Consider the following 20864-nt stretch of genomic DNA (forward strand, 5'->3'; position numbering starts at 1 on the left):
CACTCTCCCCTACCTTCCCTCCAAGGCCCGACAGTCCAATCAATGCCTCTCCGTCTCTGGATCAGTCCTTGTTCATCAGTTTATGTTATTCATTATATTCCACAAATGAGTGAGATCCTGTGGTATTTATCCACTCTCCAGTTCCATCCATGCTGTGGCAAATGGTAAGACTTCCTTTTTCTTCTTCCTCTTCTTAAAGAATACCTTTCAGCATTTCATATAATGCTGGTTTGGTGGTGATGAACTCCTTTAGCTTTTTCTTATCCCTGAAGCTCTTTATCTGACCTTCAATTCTGAATGATAGCTTTGCTGGATAAAGTAATCTTGGTTGCAGGTTCTTGCTGTTCATCTCTTTGAATATTTCTTGCCACTCTCTTCTGGCCTGCATGGTTTCTGTTGAGAAATCAGCTGACAGTCGAATGGGTACTCCCTTGTAGGTAACTGAATGTCTTTCTCTTGCTGCTTTTAAGATTCTCTCTTTATCTTTTGCTCTTGGCATTTTAATTATGATGTGTCGTGGTGTGGTCCTCTTTGGATTCCTTTTGTTTGGGGTTCTCTGCGCTTCCTGGACTTGTAGGTCCATTTCTTTCACCAGGTGGGGGAAGTTTTCTGTCATTATTTCTTCAAAAAGGTTTTCAATATCTTGCCCTCTCTCTCCTTCTGGTACCCCTATAATTCTGATGTTGGTACGCTTGAAGTTGTCCCAGAGGTTCCTTACACTGTCTTCATATTTTTTGAATCTCTTTTCTTTTTTCTTTTTCGGTTGGGTATTTTTTGTTTCTTTGTATTTCAAATCTTTGACTTGATTCTTGGGATCCTCTTGTCTGCTGTTGGATCTCTGTAAATTATTCTTTATTTCAGTCAGTGTATGCTTAATTTCTCGTTGGTCCTTTTTCATGTCCTCCATGGTCTCACTATACTCCTTGAGGGATTCATTAAATTTATCGGCGGTTTCCATAAAATTCTTGAAAAACCTTATAAACGTGGCCTTGAACTCTATATCCAGTCGTTTGCTTTCCTCCGTTTCTGCCATTTGTGACCTGTTTCTTTGTCTCCGCATTTTGGCTGCTTCCCTGTGTTGATAGAGTGGCCCTGCGCGCCAGGTGTCCTGTAGGGCCCAGTGGTTCAGCTTCCCCAGTTACCTGGGGTGGACACTCTTGGTGCACTCTTGGTGCCTTGGTTGATGTAGGATCACTGGGAGGAATTGACCTCCAGGCCAATTGGCTGTGGGAAGCAGCTGTGTCTGAAGTGGGAGAATGGTCCCCCTCTGACCACTGGGTACAGTGGCTCCTGGATCTAAGGAGGTGCTAATTCAGCCCCTGCCTGAGGCCACACAGCAGGAGCCACGAAGAGGCTCAGCTGTGAAGCAATGCAAGCCGCTGCAGGGCCTTGGGCCTTCTCTTGGAAGTTCCGGGTCTGCCTGGCTGGGCTGTAGTTAGGTACATTCACATGCAAAAGCCTCTGCCGCAGCCTGGGTGGGGCGGGGTCTCAGGGAGTCAAAGGGCGGAGAAAGAAGCTATGGTGATTCTCCGTGCCCGGAGTCACGCATCTCAGTGTCCCGGTAAAGGCTGCAAGCACCTCTGAGGGAAAGCCGCCCTCAAGTTCGCCCGCTGCCGCCTGACAGACCAGCCTCTCCCCGTATGAGTCCTGGGTCCCCAGAGACTTCCCGGAACCGGAGTTCAGAGCAGTCGGGAGCTTGTGATTCAAAAAGACAGCCGCGTCCTCAGGTGCCACCCCCTTTCCGTGCGCGCGAGCCGCCACCGTACCTCTGCACTTCACCTCCGCAGCTCCTCTGGCTCTCAGCGTGCTTTTCTTTTCTTCTAGTTGTAGAAATTACACTCAGCCAGCCTTCCTGTTGTTCTGGACGATTCTTGCTCCGTCCTTTGGGATATTTTTCAATCGTTGTGTGAGGCGACTATTTCCTGGTGTTTATCTATGCCGCCATCTTAGTTTCTCCTACTATTTCTTTTAATGCAGGTCTTCTGGTGGTAAATTCTGTCAGCTTTTATTTGTCTGGTAAAGCCTTTATTTCTTCTTCATATCTGAAGTTCAACTTTGCTGAATATATTTGGAATATTTCCTTCTACTATTTCTTGTCTTATAATGTTTCTAGTAAGAAATGTGAGGACAATTTAATTCCATGGCTGCCTTTAGATTTCTTTGTCATTAATTTTTTTACAATTTGAATAAAATGTGTTTTGGGGAAGATGTTTTTATGTCAATATAACTGTGTTGTCTTAGGTTCCTTTATTCTAAAGTCTAGTTTTTCCTATAAGCCTGGGAAATTATCAATTTTCTTTCTCACATACCCATTATCTTTATGTTGTTCTTTTTAATAGAGTCAGATCATTCCTGTAGATTTCTTCGATTTTTTAAAACTCTTAGTTCTCTTTGTTCTTCCACTTGAATAATTTCTAGGTTTCTGTCTTCAAGCCCACTAATTCTATCTTCTAGGTGGTCTGCTCTATTTCCACTGCTCTCAAATGCATTCTTCATCTCATTAGTGAGTTCTTCAGCTCCAGAATTTGTTTGGTTCACTTATATAGTTTGTCTTGTTGATTGTTTTCCATGACTTCATAGTTCATTTCTGGAGACTTTTAATTTTTCCTCTGCTTTCAGGTTAACTTGATTGTTTGTTACTTGATGGATTGTTTCTTTGCCGCACAAGTGAGCTTCTTTTTTTGTTTTTTGTTGTTGTTGTTTTGTTTAGATACTGTTTTTCTCTCAACAATTCAGCAGGTTAATAGGTAGGGTACTTTCTTTTGTTTTCCAGTAGATAGTGTTATAGTATATGATTTTGTTTTATCTTAGCTGCAGTATTTATGCCTCTGGGATCATAGTGGTGCAGCATCACTTTAGTTAAGGAAAGTGCCACCTACTCACTTGGAGGTTGGGGTGTCCCTTCCATTACTGGCCCACCTTAGTTCCAGGGCACCACCACTGTGATGGAGGAATGTAACAGATGGTGGAGAAGTAGTTTTGCAAGCTCCTAGCACTATTTCATTTTTACTAATGTTCCCTGGTTCTGCTGTTTTTTGGAGGCATCTCTACTACCTCTATCAGGATCTGCCATGATGGGAAAGGAGGAGAGAAATGCCATTTCTTACAGGACCACTACTTCTTCCCTCTTATAATCCAGGCCATAGTATGAGGGCTGAAGCCTAATTTTTTTCACTGCTACTAGCTCACCAGAGCCACAATGGGCCCCTAAGTGCATTTGAGGCCACCACCTCTGTCTTCCCCATCTTCAGATGTTTTGATGTGTGGATCTTTCAGTGTATTTGTGCATTGAGCAGGGGATCCTTTATTCAGTTTTGGATGTCTGACTTATAAACTTAAGGGGAGAAACAAAGGAGTCTCCTCACTTCCATGATGTTGATGTCACCTCATTGTCTTTTATAAAATGAAGAAAAAAGAAAAAAATTCCCACTACTTTTATGACTAGAGTATAATGTACTATTTAAACAGTCTTTTTAAAAGAGTAACCCTCATGGGGCTCTTTGCTGGGTAAAAGGGCATGGTGGGAAATTCAATCATGAATAGTCAATCCTTTCTATTGTGGGTCCCAACAGAACTCTGAGAGTTGGATAGTGTGGATATCCACAGAAATCTCTTCTTTTATGAAATATTTTTCAGAAAGAATATGATTCAGTTGTTTTCTACAAATTGTGGTAAATCATCTTTCAGGTATATTAAAAAAATAAATCAGCAGAATATGCTAATAGTTGTACCTTTGGTAACAACAACAACAACAACAACAACAACAACAACAACAACAACAATAAAATCCTGGGTTAGACTCCCTACAGCAGAATATTTCTAGAAAATTACTATTTATGCCTCAGCTGTAAGGGAAGCAGGGGATGTTTGTTAGTCTAATAAATATGAATAGGAAGATAGAAATTAGATAATTATTTATTTCTCTGTCCCTGTATTACAAGTGTGATGGAAAATAGATGGGTATTGGTGACAGAATTAAAATTCCTACTACTTTTTCCTGTTCATTATAGAGTCTGTTTAAAAATTTTAAAGGTGACAACCTAATGAATGATAGTCTATAGACAATTGGAACTCTCTTCTGATTTCTCTCTTTTATTGATTACAGAGAGAGCTGGTTGAAAGTCAGGCTCTGTTTTGTGTCCATTTCCAAAGAGGTCATAAATACCCCCTGCTTCCCAAGGCCACTGTGTTTGCTGAACAACCTCAATGGCTGCCATTTATGAAACACATAAATGGTTCCCCTTGGGGCTACCACTGTGGCAACCCACATCTAAAACTGTAAAGTGTGTTAAAGGCAAAAATCTTCATTAATCAGAAATAAAGTTCATGGTCAATATGTGTTTTGTATTTTCTATTTTTTTTTTTGTCTAAAAGTAGTTCTGAACAGAATACCAACCAAAATTACATCACAAAAACTTTAAATGTATTTATAGAGCAAATAAGTTACATAGATAAACTTTGAATATGTTTCTGATGTGCAACAGGTTTACATGCACATATCTAACACTTGACAGCATTAAGTTTAAGGAAGAAAACTTAAGAATGGCCCTTTAGATAAATATTACAAATAAAGTGTGACATTTCTTAAGGAACAAAGTGACAACTCATATTTTACCTTTATAATTCTACTTCTGGCTATCCAAATAGATATTAAAATATGCATGCATGACAGGTGAAAAAGACTTGGGATTTATCATGTGAATGTTTTTAACTCTCTTCTACAAAATGGCAAAGTTGGTTAAAATTAGCACTCATCCTTCTGTAGTATAAATATGCTCATAAAAGCAACCTTTTAGTAAAAAGCAGCCAAGATCCATAAAAAAAGGTTTATCTGGACAATTTTTGGTAATAAGGTCCTAATCACAGACCCCTGCAAAGAGATCCATGGTTTTAAGAAACAGTAGCCTAGCAACATAAGAAAGGTACTTCATAGCAGCTCTTTTAGGTATAGTAATTGTATTCAAATTACAGTGTACATTAAATTGTCCATTTACAATTCCCTTTTCACATATACAGGCTGTCAGCTTTTGACCATCTTTTAGTTTTCAATGGCCAGCTTCATTCTGCCTGTCCCATCCTCAGTTCACACAAAAAAGGAAAGAAAAGAAAGGAAAAATAAAGGGAAAGAATATGTACAAGTTTTATAATATTTTTTTTGTGTGAAGGAACATTGCACTTTTGCCAATCTAAAGTAGTTTCTAGAAAGGAAGGGTATTGTTCAAGGTAGTCGACTTTGGTATGCAATAGAAGTCACTTCTTCAGTAGTGAGTTGCATTTGCTCAGTAAAATAACACATTTGTGCTACATAGCATGGCAGATGGAGTCTGTCCTCAAATGTTTTATGTTACCTTGGTTCTTAGTATTGCTACATGTTGGAAGTTCTGTCATCCCCTTTAGAAAAAGTCCAACAGGTAACAAGAGGGAGAACAGTCTGACCAAGTCTTCTGAAGGCTGAAAAGACACTGAGTGATGTTACCCAAGCATGGCAGCACACCCATCTTGGGACCCATCGGTGACAGGGGGCTCCTGTCAGAGACTAGTGCCGGAAACACTGGAGTCTGGAAGAAAAGCAGTGAGGACTCGATAACTCTGGGCCCTGCGAATCATATCTCGAATCTCCATGTTCAGCTCCATCAGCTTGGTGCAGATTTCGGTCAGGCTCTGGTTAGACCCCACCAAAGCGTAAGTACCTGTTTGTCCTAGAGTTTGATGACGGAAATATATATTCAGTAGTGTCTGGACCTCATCATCAGAACTGCTTCCAAAGATGTCATTGGGCCACAGACTTCTGCATTCAAAAAAAGAAGAGCACAGGTTATAGGCACTATTAGTCATAAAGAGTAGAAATCATGAGTCTGTTAGTATAAGAATATTTTATTTATGAAAAAGCATTATTAAGATAAAATTCACACATTATACAATTCACAAATCTAAAGTTCTGAAACCATCACCATAAATTATTAATATTAAATGTTATTGGCTTTGATAAAAAAATATCTAAAGTATAAGCTTGGAATCTGATAATTTAAAAACACTTATTTGCTATGTCATGATTCCAATGAATATGTGAATATACTATCAAAATATAGGGGTAAAACACCCAAAAGGATACATTCAAATATTAGATTTCAAAATTATGTTGGGGTATATACTTAATTTTTTTTAATATACTTTATTTCAACAATTTCCTATACCCCTCCTCGTTGGCAACAATCAGTTTGTTATTTATATCTATGGGTCTGTTTTGTTTATTCATTTTTTTTTTATATTCCACATATGGTATTTGTCTTACTCTCTGACTTCTTTCACTTAGCATAATATCCTTTAGATCCATCCATGTTGTTGAAAATGGCAAGATTTCATTATTTTTTATGGTCAATATTCCATTGTGTCTATGTACCATCAATTTTTTATCCACTCATCTATTGACAGGCACTTGGATTGCTTCCATATCTTGGCTATCTATATATATAAAAGGCTAATATGAAAAGTGTACCCTCGGGAGTTTGACCTGGAGACTGGGAGTTGGATCACACGCTATGACGTGTGCTGACCATCAGGGGGTGGTGAGGAACACGGCAGGTGATCAGCGGCAGTGATGGGGCTCTGAGGGAGCAAGGGAAGGAGGAGGCAGGGAGGCAGGTAGGCAGGGGGAATGGCACAGTGGCAGTGTGTGGGTGGTGAGAGAAGGGGGAGAGGAGGGAATCTGATTGGCCATGATTGCTGGCCAGGCCTAGGGACCCTAACCATGCACAAATTTCATGCACTAAGCCTCTAGTCATAAATAATACTGCAAAGAACATAGGAGTGCATATATCTTTTTGAATTAGTGTTTTGGATTTCTTCAGTTAGATAACTAGAATTGGAATTACTGGGTCATATGATAGTTCTATTTTAATTAAGTTTAATTTTTCATCACCATATGGTAGTTCTATTTTAATTATTTGAGGAACATCCAAATTGTTTTCTATAGTGGCTTCACCAATTGCAGTCCCACCAATAGTGTACATCCTTGCCAGCACTTGTTTGTTGACTTTTTGATGACAGCCACTCTGACAGATGTGAGGTAGTATGGCATTGTGGTTTTATTTTGCATTTCTCTGGTGATTAGTGATATTGAACATCTTTTCATAGGTCTCTTGGCCATCTGTATGTACTCTTTGAAAAAATATCTGTTCAGGTCCTCTGCCCATTTTTAGATTGGATTGTTTGTTTTTTTGGTCTCAAGTTTACATGTTCATTTTGGATATTAACCCCTTATTGGATGTATCATTTGTGAATATCTTCTCCCATTAAGTAGGTTGTGTTTTGTTGATGATTTTCTTTGCTTGCACAATTTTTAGTTTGATGTAGTCCCATTCCCCCTCCCCTCCTTTGGTTGCTCTATACCAGTGGTTCTCAACCTTTCTAATGCGGCGACCCTTTAATACAGTTCCTCATGTTGTGGTGACCCCCAACCATAAAATTATTTTTGTTGCTACTTCATAACTGTAATTTTGCTACTGTTATGAATAGTAATGTAAATATCTGATATGCATGATGTATTTTCATTGTTACAAATTGAACATAATTAAAGCATAGTGATTAATCACAAAAACAATATGTAATTATATATGTGTTTTCCGATGGTCTTAGGCGACCCCTGTGAAAGGGTCATTCGACTCCCAAAGGGGTCGTGACCCACAGGTTGAGAACCGCTGCTCTATTCCAAGGAGACATATCTAGAAAGATATTGCTAAGACTGATGTCAGAGAGTCTACTGCCTATGTTTTCTTCTAGGAGTTTTGTGGTTTCAGGTCTTATATTTAAGTCTTTAATTCACTTGAATTTATTTTTGCATATGGTGTAAGAAGGTGGTCTAATTTTGTTTTTTTTGCATGTATCTGTCCAATTTTCCCAGCATCATTTATTGAAGATACTGTTCTTATCCCACTGTATATTCTTGCCTCCTTTGTCATAGATTAATTGACCATATAGGCATGGGTTTATTTCTGGGTTTTCTATTACATTGATTTCTATATTTGTTTTTATTCCAGTATCATACTATTTTGGTTATTGTAGTTTTGTAGCATAGTTTGAAAGTACTTCATATTGTTTTTTCTTTCCTTGGATATTTGTGGTTTTTTATAGTTATATATAAATTTTAGGATTAGTTGTTCTAGTTCTGAGAAAAATGCTATTGCTATTTTTGCTTTTGAATCTGGACATTGCTTTTGGTAGTAAGGATATTTTATTAATCATTCCTTCATTTATTTGTACCCTCTTTGATTTCTTTAATATTTTATAGTTTTTCAGGATTCAGGTCTTTCACCTCTTTGATTAAATTTATTTCTAAAAATGTTATATTTTTCGATGCAACTGTAAATAAGATTGTTTTCTTAATTTCCCCTTCTGATTATTCATGATTGGTGTGTGGAAATGCAACAGATTTCTCTAAGTTGATTTTGTATCCTGCAAATTACTGAATTTATTTATTAGTTCTGATCATTTTTGGGTGGAGTCTTTAGTAGCATGTAATCTACAAATTGTGAGTTGTACTTCTTCCTTTCCAATTTTTATCCTTTTAATTTCTTTTTCTTGTCTGATTGTTGTGACTAGGACTTCTAATACTGTGTTGAATAGAAGTGGTAATAGTGGGTATCCTTGTCTTGTTCCTGATCTTAGAAGAAAGGCTTTCAGCTTTTCACCATTGAGTATGATATTAGCTGTGTGTGTGTCATATAAAGCCCCAAACCCCCAATCGGCCCTACCCTGAGCATGACTGAGGGTGGCATCGCAACCTCCCAATCTGCCCTGCTCTGTGCATGACAGGGGGAGGTGCCCCAAATCCTCAATCAGCCCTGCTCTGAGCCCGACCAGGGGCTGCACCTAGGGATTGGGCCTGCCGTCTGCCACCCGGGAGCAGGCCTAAGCCAGTAGGTCGTTATCTCCCGAGGGGTCCCAGACTGCGAGAGGGCACAGGCCGGGCTGAGGAACCCCCCCCTCCCCCCCCCCCCGAGTGCACAAATTTTTGTGCACCGGGCCTCTAGTCTATATAATAAAAGGCTAGGCAACTGTTACAGTGGAACTACCAGAATGACCTATTGCTATGATGCGCACTGACCATCAGGGGGCAGACGCTCAATGCAGGAGCTGCCCCCTGGTGGTCAGTGTGCTCACATAAGGGGAGTGCTGCTCAGCCAGAAGCTGCCACAGTGGGAGCCTCTCCTGACTCTGCAGAAGCACTACTGAGTGGTAGTAGCAGGTCGGGATGAGCACAAGCGGCGTGGCACCTGGCTTTGATTCGGGCTCCTCCCTGGCTGCCTGCTGCTTGGTGCACTTCTACATCCCCTGAGGGGTCCTGAACTGTGAGAGGGCATGGGCTGGGCTGAGGAACCCCCTCCCCCCCCAGTGCACAAATTTCATGCACCAGGCCTCTACTCTACACTAATAAAAAGGAAACATGCAAATTGACCATCCCTCTGCTACTCCCACCAGCCAATCAGGGTGAATGTGCAAATTAACCCAACAAAGATGGTGGTGGCCACAGAGCTAGAGGCTTGGGTTGCCCCTGGCGACAGAGGAAGCCAAGCTTCCTGCCTGCCCTGGCTACCACTGAAGGAGAGTGGCTGGGGGCCTGGGATGCTGGGGGCGACCCAGGCTTCCAGCCGGCCCTGGGCTCTGCTCAAGGAGTGGCTGGGGGCCTGGGTCTCTGGGGGGCGTGGCCAGTCTGAAAATGGCCCTCAGCCCCTCACCTAGGCTGGCCACACCCCTATGAAGTAAGAGTCCCTGCTGGGGGGCCTGGCAAGCCTGCAAACAGCCATCATCCCCTCACCCAAGGTGGCCAGGCACCCCAGCTGGGACCCCCACCCTGAAAGGGGGTATGGCCAGCCTGAAAACAGCCCTCAGCCCCTCGCCCAGGCCACCCCATGCCCAAAGGGAAACCCCATCCTGTTCGGGACACCCTTCAGGGCAAACCAGCCAGCCCCCACCCGTGCACCAGGCCTCTATATTAATAAAAGGGTAATATGCTAATTAGACTGGGAAACCTTCCAGGAGACCTTCTGGACATTCTTCTGGACAAAGCCATGGTGGCGGGGCCAAGGTAGAGGCGGTTAGAGGCCAAGAGGGGAGGGCAGTTGTGGGTGATCAGACCAGTATGGGACGGCAGTTGTGGGTGATCAGGCCGGTGGAGGGGGCAGTTGGGGGTGAGCAGACCAGCAGAGGGTCCAGTTGGGGGCAAGCAGGCCATCAGTGGGGGTCAGTTTGGGGGTGATCAGGACTGTGGAGGGACAGTCTGGAGTGAGCAGACCAGCAGGGGGGTAGTTGGGGGTGAGCAGGCCAATGGGGAGGGAAGGTGGGGGCAAGCAAGCCAGCAGGGGGGCAGTTGGGGGTGAGCAGGTCAGCAGGGGGGCAGTTGGGGGCGAGCACACTGGCATGGGGGGAAGTTTGGGGTGATCAGGCTGGTGGGGGGCATTTGGGGACAAGCAGGCCAGTGGCAGGGGGCAGTTGGGGGTGAGCAGGCTGGCAGGCAGAGTGGTTAGGGGCAATCAGGCAGGCAGGCAGGTGAGCGGTTAGGAGCCAGAAGTCCTGGATTGCGTGAAGGATGTCCTACTGCCAGTTTAGGCCCCATCCCTGTAAACCGGTTGTAGGACATCCTTCCAGGGGTCCCAGATTGAAGAGGGTTCAGGCCAGGCTGAGGGACACCCCCTGCTCCCATGCAGGAATTTCATACGTTTGGAGCTACAAAGTAATACACTGTTCGTGACTGGCTCTCCTGGACCTGGGTGTGTGCAGGAAGGACTAAGCTGCACACCAAGGCTGACTTTTACCAGTACTGACCTGGGGACAGGTCAGCAAAAGAAACCCTGACGTCTGCCTCCCCCTGCCTTTACCTGCCAGCTGCCTGTTAGGCTCATTCACTAGAAGAGCCTCTAGCAGTACTCAGTTTGTCTTCATTTCTTCCCAGACCTTGGCAGGGTGGAGCCACCAAGGGTTGAGATGGTGGGGCAGTCAGGAGCCCAGAAAGTAGAGCTAATGGATCTCCTGTGAGGGGGTGGCACTAGTCAAGTTCAAAGGAAAGTAAGGGGAATGGCCCCCAGCCCCTAAGCCACATAATTCAGTCACTGATACCTCCTTAGTTTGCCCAGATCTCTATACCCTGGCCCAGGCAGCTGACTTCTTAGGAGGGTGGAAGCTCCACAGGGTAAATCAACAGGGAGACCAGATGGTGAGGCTGCTGCATCACCTCAAGTTGATACCCAATGAAGGAGCATGCTCCACCCAAGAAAGATGGCATCGGCTGTGCAGTAGAATGACTCAACACAGGGAGTCCTGTGGGTTGGTCCCTTAACTCTTTCCTCAGAACCACAAACATAAGGCTCTCCTCACATGACTCTATTCTGCTCCACCCTCTTTCCACCAGAGCCCAGAGTGAGTGGCTGCAAATGATGTTTTGTGCATTAGCCCTTTAAAAGGGCACCTGTGTCTCTAACAGACTTCCATCTCTCTCTGGTGGACAGAATCCCCACTGGTTTTCACGGCCAGATGTTATGTGGGCACCTCTTCCTGGCTCTGGTGCACAGGGTTCAGAAGCCCAGCTTGGGGCTGAGACCCATGTGTTTTAGCAGGATCTTTTGCACCTGAGACATTCCTTGGAATCTCAGCTGTGGCTCAAAGGAGTAGGTCAGCCCTTTTTGTGTGTCTGTACCTCCTATCAGTCTCCATGTAGCTTCTTCTGTAAATCTTTGGTTGCAAGACTTCTCTTCAGCTAGTCTTCAGTTGATTATTCTGGTTGATTGCTATATGTTTTAGTTTACTTCCAAGGTCCTGAAAGGAGGTGAGTGAAGCTTCCACCTACTCTGCCACCACCTCATATTTGATTTATATTTGTTTGTAGTATAGTTCAAAATAGGGAACATGATACCTTAAACTTTGTTCTTCTTTCTCAAGATTTCTTTGGCATTTGGGGTCTTTTGTGATTCCATATAAATTTTAAGATTACTTGTTATAGTGTTGAGAAGAATGGCATTGGAATTTTAGTAAGAACTGCTTTGATTGATTTGGGTAGTAAGGTAAGTTTAATGTTATTAATCTTTTCAAATTATGAACATGGTATATCCTTCCATTACTTTGTGCCTTCTTGAATACCTTTCTTCAATCTTATGGTTTTCAGAGTATAGGTCTTTTGACCTCTTTGGTTAAATTTATTCCTAGGTATATTATTTTTTTGATGCAATTGTAGATGAGATTTTCTTCTTCATTTGTTCTTCTGATCATTCATTATTAGTGTATATTAATTTTGTGTTCTGCTATATTGCTGCATTCATTTATTAATGACTTTTTGTGGAGTCTGTAGGGTGTTCCTTATATAGTTTCATATCATCTACTATCAGCAACCATTTTATCTTTTTCTTTCCAATAAGGGCATCCAATCTAGATGCCCTTTGTTTCTTTTTCTTATCTTCTGTGGCCAGGACTTCCAATACTACAGGGTGGGGTAAAAGTAGGTTTACAGTTGTGAGTATGTGAAACACAGAGTTTATTCTTGTATTATTATTTATTACTTATTATATTATTTGCCATACAACTAACATAAGCCTACTTTTGCCCACCTTGTATACTGAATAATAGTGGTGAGAGTCAGCATTTTTATTTCTGATCTTAAAGAAAAAGCTTTCAGCTTTTCACCAACTAGCATGTTAGCTATGAGCTTTTCATGTATATCCTTATCATTTTGTGGTACGTAAGTTCCTTCTTTAACCACTTTATTGAGAGTTTTCTTTAAAACCATAAATGGATGTTGAATTTTGTAAATTGCTTTTTTTCCCTTCATCTTTTGAGATTATCATATGATTTTTAGCTGTGGGTTTATGTGCTGTATCACATTAATTGATTTGTGGGTATTAAACCATCCTTCCATACCTGTTATAAATCCCACTTGGTCATGGTGTATAATATTTTAAATGTATTTTTGCATTCAGATTGCTCATATTTTCCTGAGAAATTTTTTCATCTATGTTCATCGCTGTGACCAGCCTGTAATTCTCATTTTTTGCTAGTGTCTTTGTTGGTTTAGTTATCAGGGTAATGATGACCTTGTATAATAAGTTTGAAAATGATCTTCCTCTTCAGTATTTTTGAATACCTTGATATGGATAGGTATTACTTCTTAAAAACAAAACATGTTTGGTAGAATTCACCTGTGAAGTTGTCTGGTCCTGGGCTTTTGTTAGGATTTTTTAAATTACTGCTTTAATTTTACTGCTAGTAATAGGTCTGTTCATACTTTCTTTTCATTTTTTGTTTAGTCTTGTATATTTCTAGAAATTTATCCATTTCTTCTGGGTTGTCCAATTTTTTTTGCATCTAATTGTTCATAGTATTCTTTAATGATCCTTTGTATTGCTGTGTTGTTAGTTTTAATATCTCCTCTTTAATTTCTGATTTTATTTATTTAGGCCCCTCTCTCTTTATCTTGACTAGAGGTTTGCCAATTTACTTATCTTTTCCAAGAATCAGTTCTTAGTTCTTTGCTCTTTTCTATTTTTTTAAGCTCTATTTTATTCATTGTTCCTTTGATCTTTATTATTTCCTTTTTTCTACTTTGCTGTTCTTTTTCTAGTTATTTTAAGTATAAAGTTATATTATCTATTTGGGACTATTCCTATTTCTTGAGATAGGCCTGTATAACTTAAATTCTCTCTTAGAAGTGCTTTTGCTGTATCCCATAAATTTTGGAAAGTTGTGCTTCATTTGCATTTGTCTCAAGGTAATTTTTGTTTTCCTGTTTGATCCATTGATTGTATAGTAGCATGCTATTTAATCTCCACATACTTACATTCTTTCCAGTTTTTTTCCTGTAATTTATAGTTTCATGCCATTATATTTGGAAAATATGCTTGATATAATTTCACTTTTTCTGAATTTTTGAGCATTGTTTTGTGTCCTACTATATGATTTGTCCTGGAAAATGTCTCATGTGCCCTTAAGAAAAATGGGCATTCTGCAGTGTGGGGATAAAACGATCTATAAATGTCCAATAAGTGGATCTTTCCTAATGTAACACATAAAGCTATTATTTCACTATTAATTTTCTGTCTTGATGATCTATCCATTGAGGTAAGTGTGATGTTAAAGTCCCCAATTATTATGTGTGATTGTTTATTTCTGCCATTATTTCCATTAATAATTGCTTTAAATACTAAGGTGCTTCTATGTTGGATATATCATAGATATAAACAAATGGTATATCCTAGTCTTGGAATGACCACTTCATTATTATGTAATGTTCTTCTTTGTCTCTTTTTACATTGTGTTAAAGTCTGTTTAGTCTGATAATGAGTATTGCTACTCCAGCTTTCTAGTTATTTCTATATGAATGGAATATCTTTTTCCATCCCTCACTTTGTCTGAGTGTGTCTTTTGATCTAAAGTGAGTCTCTTGTGGTAGCACATAGTTGGGTATTTGTTTCTTTTAATCCTCACCTGAGCATATGTTTTACTGACTTGAGAGAGAGAGAGAGAGAGTGAGGGAAAAAGAGAGATAGAGAAATAGAAAGAGAGAGAGAGAGAGACAGAGAGAGACAGAGAGAGACAGACAGAGAGAGGAGGAAGAGAGAGAGAGAGAAATAAGAGAAACATCAATTGGTTATCTCCTATATGTGTCCCCACTGGGGAATGAACCTACTAACTGGGTATGTGCCCTGACCAGTAATTGAACCGGCAACCTTTCTGTACACAGGATGATCCTCCAACCAAATAAGCCATACTGGCCAGGGTGGGTCTTTTTTTTTTTTTTTTTTTAAACCCATTTAGTCACTATATGTCTTTTGATTAGAGCATTTAGTCAGATACATTTATTTACTTATAGGTATGTGCTTATTGACATTTTGTTGTTTCTCTGTTCCTTTCTTCTTTTCTTGTTGTTTCCTTTTGAATTCCTGGTTTTCTTTCGAGTTTTTTTTCTTTTTTCTATTGACTTTTTTGTTTATGTTGTGTCGGTTTTTTGTTTGTTGCTATCATGAGGTCCATATATATCCATTTATATCTATAGCAGTCTGTTTTCAGCTGATAGCTGTTTAAATCCAATGCATCCTAAAAGCACTGCATTTCACTCCCTCATCCATGCTTTGTTTTTGACATCATGCTTTATATATTTTTATTTTCTGTATCCCTCTGTATTGTAGCTGTAGTTAATTTTGCTACCTTTGTCTTTTAACCTTCATTTAAGCTTTTTAAGTGGTTGATTCACTGTGCTCATTGTATGTGTTTATTATATTGCCTTTACCAGTGAGGTTTTTTCTTTCCTGTAGTTTCTTATTTCTGGTGATGGCTTTTTCTATTCTGTATGAAAAAGACCCTTTAATATTTCTTATAAAGATCTAGGGGTGGTGAACTTCTTTAGTTTGTGCTAGTCTTAAAAACTCTTTTATCTTACCTTGAATTCTGAATGATAACCTTGCTGGGTAAATTATTCTAGATTGTAGGTCCCTTTCTTTCAGCACTTTAACGTTGTTCTGCCACTCCCTTATGTCCTTTAAAGTTACTGCTGAGAACTCAGTTGATAGCCTTATAGGATTATTTTGCATATAACTCATTTTTCCTCTTTCCTTTTTTTTAAAAAAATATATATTTTTATTGATTTCAGAGAGGAAGGGAGAGGGAGAGAGAGATGGAAACATCAATGATGAGAGAGAATCATTGACCAGTTGCCTCCTGCATGCCCCCTTTTGGGGATCGAGCCTGCAACCCTCGCATGTGCTCTTGACCAGAATCGAACCTGGGACCCTTTAGTCCACAGGCTGACGCTCTATCCATTGAGCCAAACCAGTTGGGGCTCTTCTTTTTCAAGATTATCTATTTATCTTTAACTTTGCCAATTTAATTATAATATACATTGATTTGGGCCTTTTTGTGTTCATCTTGTTTGGATCTTTCCTTGCTTCCTGGATTTGATGTCAGTTTCCTTCCCCAGATTAGGAAAGTTTTCAGCCATTATTTATTTTCTTTTCCTTTTTATATATTTTTATTGATTTCAGAGAGGCAGGGAGAGGGAGAGAAAGATAGAAACATCAATGATGAGAGAGAATAACTGATTGGCTGCCTTCTGCACACTCCCCACTGGGGACTGAGCTGAAACCCAGGATGTGCCCTGACCGGGAATTGAACCGTGACCTCCTGGTTCATAGGTCAACGCTCAACCACTGAGCTATGCTGGCCGGGCGCCATTATTTCTTCAAACATATTTTATGTGTTTTTCTTTCTCTTCACCTTTTGTAATCCCTATAATGAGCTGGTTACAACACTTGATCTTGATCTAGAGGTCTCTTATACTATCCTTATGTATTTATTTTTTTAATCCTCATCTGAGGATATTTTTCCATTGATTTTTAGAGAGAGTGGAAGAGAGAGGGAAAGACAGAGAGAAACATTGATGTGAGAGAGACACATCGATTGGTTGCCTCCTGCATGAGCCCTGACTAGGGCCCGGGCTAGGGAGGACCCTGCATCTGAGGTATGTGCCCAAGACTGGAATCAAACCTAGGACCCTTTGGTCTGCAGGTTGATGTTCTATCCACTGATCCAAACCAGCTAGGGCCTATCCTTATTTTTTTTTTTTTTTAAATTTGCTGTTCTGATTGGGTGATATCCACTATTCTGTATACAGGTAATTAACTAATCTGTTGATTTCTAGCAATATATGTTGATTTCTAGCAATATATTTTTTATTTTAGTTATGTATTCTTCATATCTTATTTGTACTTTATTGTATTTTCTAACTCTTTGGTGAAGTTCTCTCTTAATTCCTCTTTTCTATTCTCATTTTTTTAATCCTCACCCAAGGATATGGATATGTTTATTGATTATGAGAGAGAGAGAGAGAGAGAGAGAGAGAGAGAGAGAGAGAACGAAAGAAAGAGACAGGAAGAGAAGAGAGAGAGAGAGAGAGAGAGAAATGTTAAAGATAAACGTCAATCAGTTGCCTCCCATATGCACCCTGATCGGGGATCAAACTCACCACCTAGGTATGTGCCCTGATTGGGAATCAAACCTGCAAACTTTTGGTGTACAGGACAATGCTTCAGCTAACTGAGCTACCCAACCAGGGCCTACTCTTGTTATTTGAATATCCTATGATTGTTTCTTTGAACTCTTTATCAGGCAAATTACTTATCTTCATTTTATTAGATTTTTCCTTTGTGGTTTTGTGTTCCTTCAATTGGGGCATAGTCTTCTGTCTCTCTATTTTGTTTGACTTTCTGTGTTTGTTCCTATGAGTTATGAAATACCTATCTCCTAATCTTGAAGAAGTGGCTCTGGTGAAGGCTCTGTGTTGGATAGTTTTGGCAGGCTGGTTATAGTCTAGCTGCACACAAATTGCTTCTGGTGTGCCAATTGGCCAAAAGTAGTGCGTTCTGAGTGGAACAGCCTGGTGTACAGGCATGTGAATTAGCTCTGTGTTTTTCTGCCTATCCATGGCCACAATGTAGTTGGGGAAGCCATATGTGTGTGCTTCCTTTGCCCTTCTGATCTGGGTGGGGTTTCCAGGTGTGTGGACAGGTGGTCCTGTTGCCTTAAGTGTCTTTGCATGGGCTGGATCTGGGTGGGATTGTCCTGTGTGCACTCATTGCATCACCCCACTGGTTTCACAATTTCTCTGGACAGGGCATCCCTATCCACTCACACGGCAGCACCTTACTATTTTCATACTCTTTCTGGGTGAGGCAGGCCTGCATGCAGCAGTGCTCCAGTATCTGTGTTCTTTCTCTGTATGGTACTGCTCTGTATGGTACTGCAGCGCTTTGCTAAATCCACTGGATCAATCTCTGGGTGGAGGGCCCTGTGGAAGGATACATGCTATGGTATCCTTTTATCTCTAACTATGGGAGTGTGGTTGTGGATGTGCTATTATGGGTTTGTAGGTTGACTAGAGAACCTGGACAGAGCTAAAATGCACTCTCCAAATGCAAAGGGAGATGTAACCCATGGTGCTTCCCCATCCTCTGGTTCTGGAGAGTTCCCTCAGCTCCTAGAGAGCTCTGGAGATCCCAGTCTTCTCTATGTGGTATCTCTCTTGGTTGTTGTGTAGAAGCTGTTCAGTTGGCCTTCAGTTGTCTCTCAGGAGAAACTGCTCTAAATATAAGTGTACATTCACTATGTTATTGGGAGGGGGCTAAATCAGTGTTTTCCAACACCAACATCTTGGACTTGCCTCTCACACTTTCTGTTTTTGAGGTCACATTTTATATCTTTTTGTTTTGTGAATCTCCTAACGAATTGAGTTGGTATTTTTGTCTTTTGACCTTTATAGTAGCTTTTTAAATGTCTGATTTGCTGTGTTTATTTAATATTTGGATTTACCTGTGAAATTTTTTCCTTATATATTCTAATTTATGATTATTGCTTTCCATTTTCTTCTTAAAGATCTTTAACATTTATTGTAAAAATGATTTAATGGTGATGAACTCTTTTACTTTTTGCTTGTTTTTATCTCTCCTTCAATTCTGAATGATAACCTTGCTGGGTATATTAATCTAGGTTGTAGGTTCCTTTATTTCAATACTTTAGAAGATATCCCGCCACTCCCTTCTGGCCCATAAAGTTTCTGCTGCAAAATTAGTTGATAGCCTTATGGGGTTTCCTTTGTTTATAACTTGTGTTTTTCTTGCTCCCTTCAAGAGTATCTCTTTGTTTTTAACTTTTGCCATTCTAATTACCATATGTCTTGGTGTGGGCCTCTTTGGGTTCATTTTGTTTGGAAATTTCTGTGATTCCTGGATCTGAATGACTGTTTCTTTTCCCAGGTTAGAAAAGTTTTCAGCCATTATTTCTTCAAATAATGTTTTTGTTCCTTTCTCTTTTTATTCTCCTTCTAGAATGCCTATAATGTGAATGTTTGTGAGCTTGATTTTGTCTCACAGGCTCTTTAAATTATCCACATTTTAAAAAATTCTGTTTTATTTTTTGCTGTTCTGATTAATTTCCACTAGTCTGTGTTCTGGGTCACTGATACATTCTTCTGTATGTTAATCTGCTGTTGATTCCTTCTAGTGTATTTATCATTTCAGTTATTGTATTTTTCAACTCTCTTTGGGCCTTTATTATACTTTATCTTTGTTGTAGTTTTAAGTTCCTGTATTCCACTCTGAAGTTTGGTGAGCATCCTTAGAACTATAGCTTTGAATTCTTTATCAAGTGAATGACTTATCTCCAACCCCTTAGGGTTTTTTCTTGTTCCTTCATTTGAGAGGTATTCTTCGGTTTTCATTTTTTCATTTTGTTTGACTTCCTATGTTATTTGTATAAATTTGATAAAATATCTCTCTCTCCCATTCTTGAAAAAGTGGCTTTATGTAGAAGTTACCTATGTATAGGCTGTTTGTGTGCTGGGTTAATTTGGAAGGCCAGTTGGAGTTGAGCTGGTGCCTATGGCATTGGGCTACCAAGCTGAAGCATCTCCAGGCATGTATAGTAGTGCTCACAGGTACCTCCAACCCTGAAGAAATTCCTACAATTCCTGGAGAGCTCCTGTGGTTCCCTAGCCTGCTCTATATGACCTCTCTCTCATTTCTTGTACAGAAAGTGGCATGGTGTAGAAGAAACCTCTGTGTTGGCTGTGTGCCTGGTAGTTTTGGCAGGCTGATTGGAACTGGGCAGATATTTATTGGGGTGTTAGCCTGTTAGGCTAGACTGGATCCATGCAGGGAGGCCAGGAATGTGTCATGAAGCCCTGTGGCTCCTTCTTGCTCCCGTTGTTCAGAGCTGAAATAGAATTCTGGGCAGTGGGATGGGCACACATTGCTATAATCTCCCAAGCAGATCAAAGCACCCTGACAGAGCTTCCATCTCCCTACGGAGGTAGAGGAGGACAAAGACACTGTTGCTTATCAGCACCTCTGATCTTGGAGCTTTCCTACAGATACCAAAGAGCTCCCCTAGTCTTCTCTATTTTGTCTTTCTCTCATTTGTGTTCAAAAGCTGTTCAATCAGTCTTCAGCTGTCTCTCAAGAATAATTTCCCTTTCTATAGGTGTATATTTTAGTGTGCTTGTGGGAGTGGGCGATTTCAGCATCATCCTATGCCACTGCCATCTTGGACCTCTTGTTGGGGTCTACTTTGAAGTATATCAACATTTTAGGGATGACAAATGACCAGAAGCAACATCAATACTTTTAACATATAAGTTCTGAAATCTGATGTTTTTGCCATGGTAACAGCAGAGGTCTGAAGAAGATATATAAAATATCCAGATATTCCTTCTGTAATGATCTAGTTACCAACCACGACAAAGTAATTATTAGGCATGCATTTCATTTAACCATCTCTAGAGGAAATAGAATTACCTGCATTCCCTGATTTGATGTAAAGCTTTGCCAAGTTCATTGTTCTTCAGGCAGTCTAGCATGGACTGGATGGCTGCTTCGGTAGATGAGAAGGTAGGTTCAGACCACACACCCTCTATACAAAGAGGGTCAGCTGCAATGGCTGCAGTGGCCTCCTTCAGATTTTTCTTTAAGTCACTCAGTTCCCTGGACATATTTAGCAGCTGTTAAAAAATTATTTTTACTGTAGTTAGTTCAAGGATGGATTTTATATCCCCCAAAGAAAACAACTGATTATATGTGGTGTAGTTAAGCACAAGCTTAGTATCGTGGAAAACTAAAATAGGACAAATGAAACTTTACTACAAGGTATGTATAGGTGGTTGTATGGGTGAAATAACTTTATGTGTCTACATCTGGGAAGTTCTTCTTATAGAAAAGATTAAGACTTCCTTTAAAGTGTTGTCTAATTAAGTAGAAGGGCATATTCAGAAGTAAAATGCACACCAGAACAGGCTTGGGAATTGGGTAAAGCTGGTTTCAAATGCCAATTCTACAATG

General features: G+C 40.3%; 1 protein-coding gene across 4 annotated transcripts in view; it reads right to left on the bottom strand.

Moving 5' to 3' along the window:
• Window positions 1-4365: 4365 nt before the first annotated feature.
• FRY (FRY microtubule binding protein) overlaps window positions 4366-20864 on the bottom strand; it is a gene marked incomplete at its 5' end in the record, with an annotated part of 453417 nt that continues 436918 nt past the window's right edge. For all 4 annotated transcript variants that reach the window (XM_081083582.1, XM_081083581.1, XM_081083584.1 and 1 more), the window contains 2 exons: window positions 4366-5788; window positions 20325-20527. In XM_081083582.1, the coding sequence (XP_080939708.1) occupies window positions 5530-5788; window positions 20325-20527 (462 nt within the window). In that variant the 3' untranslated portion in view covers window positions 4366-5529. The remainder of the gene's footprint in view (window positions 5789-20324; window positions 20528-20864) is intronic.

Source organism: Myotis nattereri (genome assembly GCF_964212035.1).
Source record: "Myotis nattereri genome assembly, chromosome: 2".
NCBI lineage: Eukaryota > Metazoa > Chordata > Mammalia > Chiroptera > Vespertilionidae > Myotis > Myotis nattereri.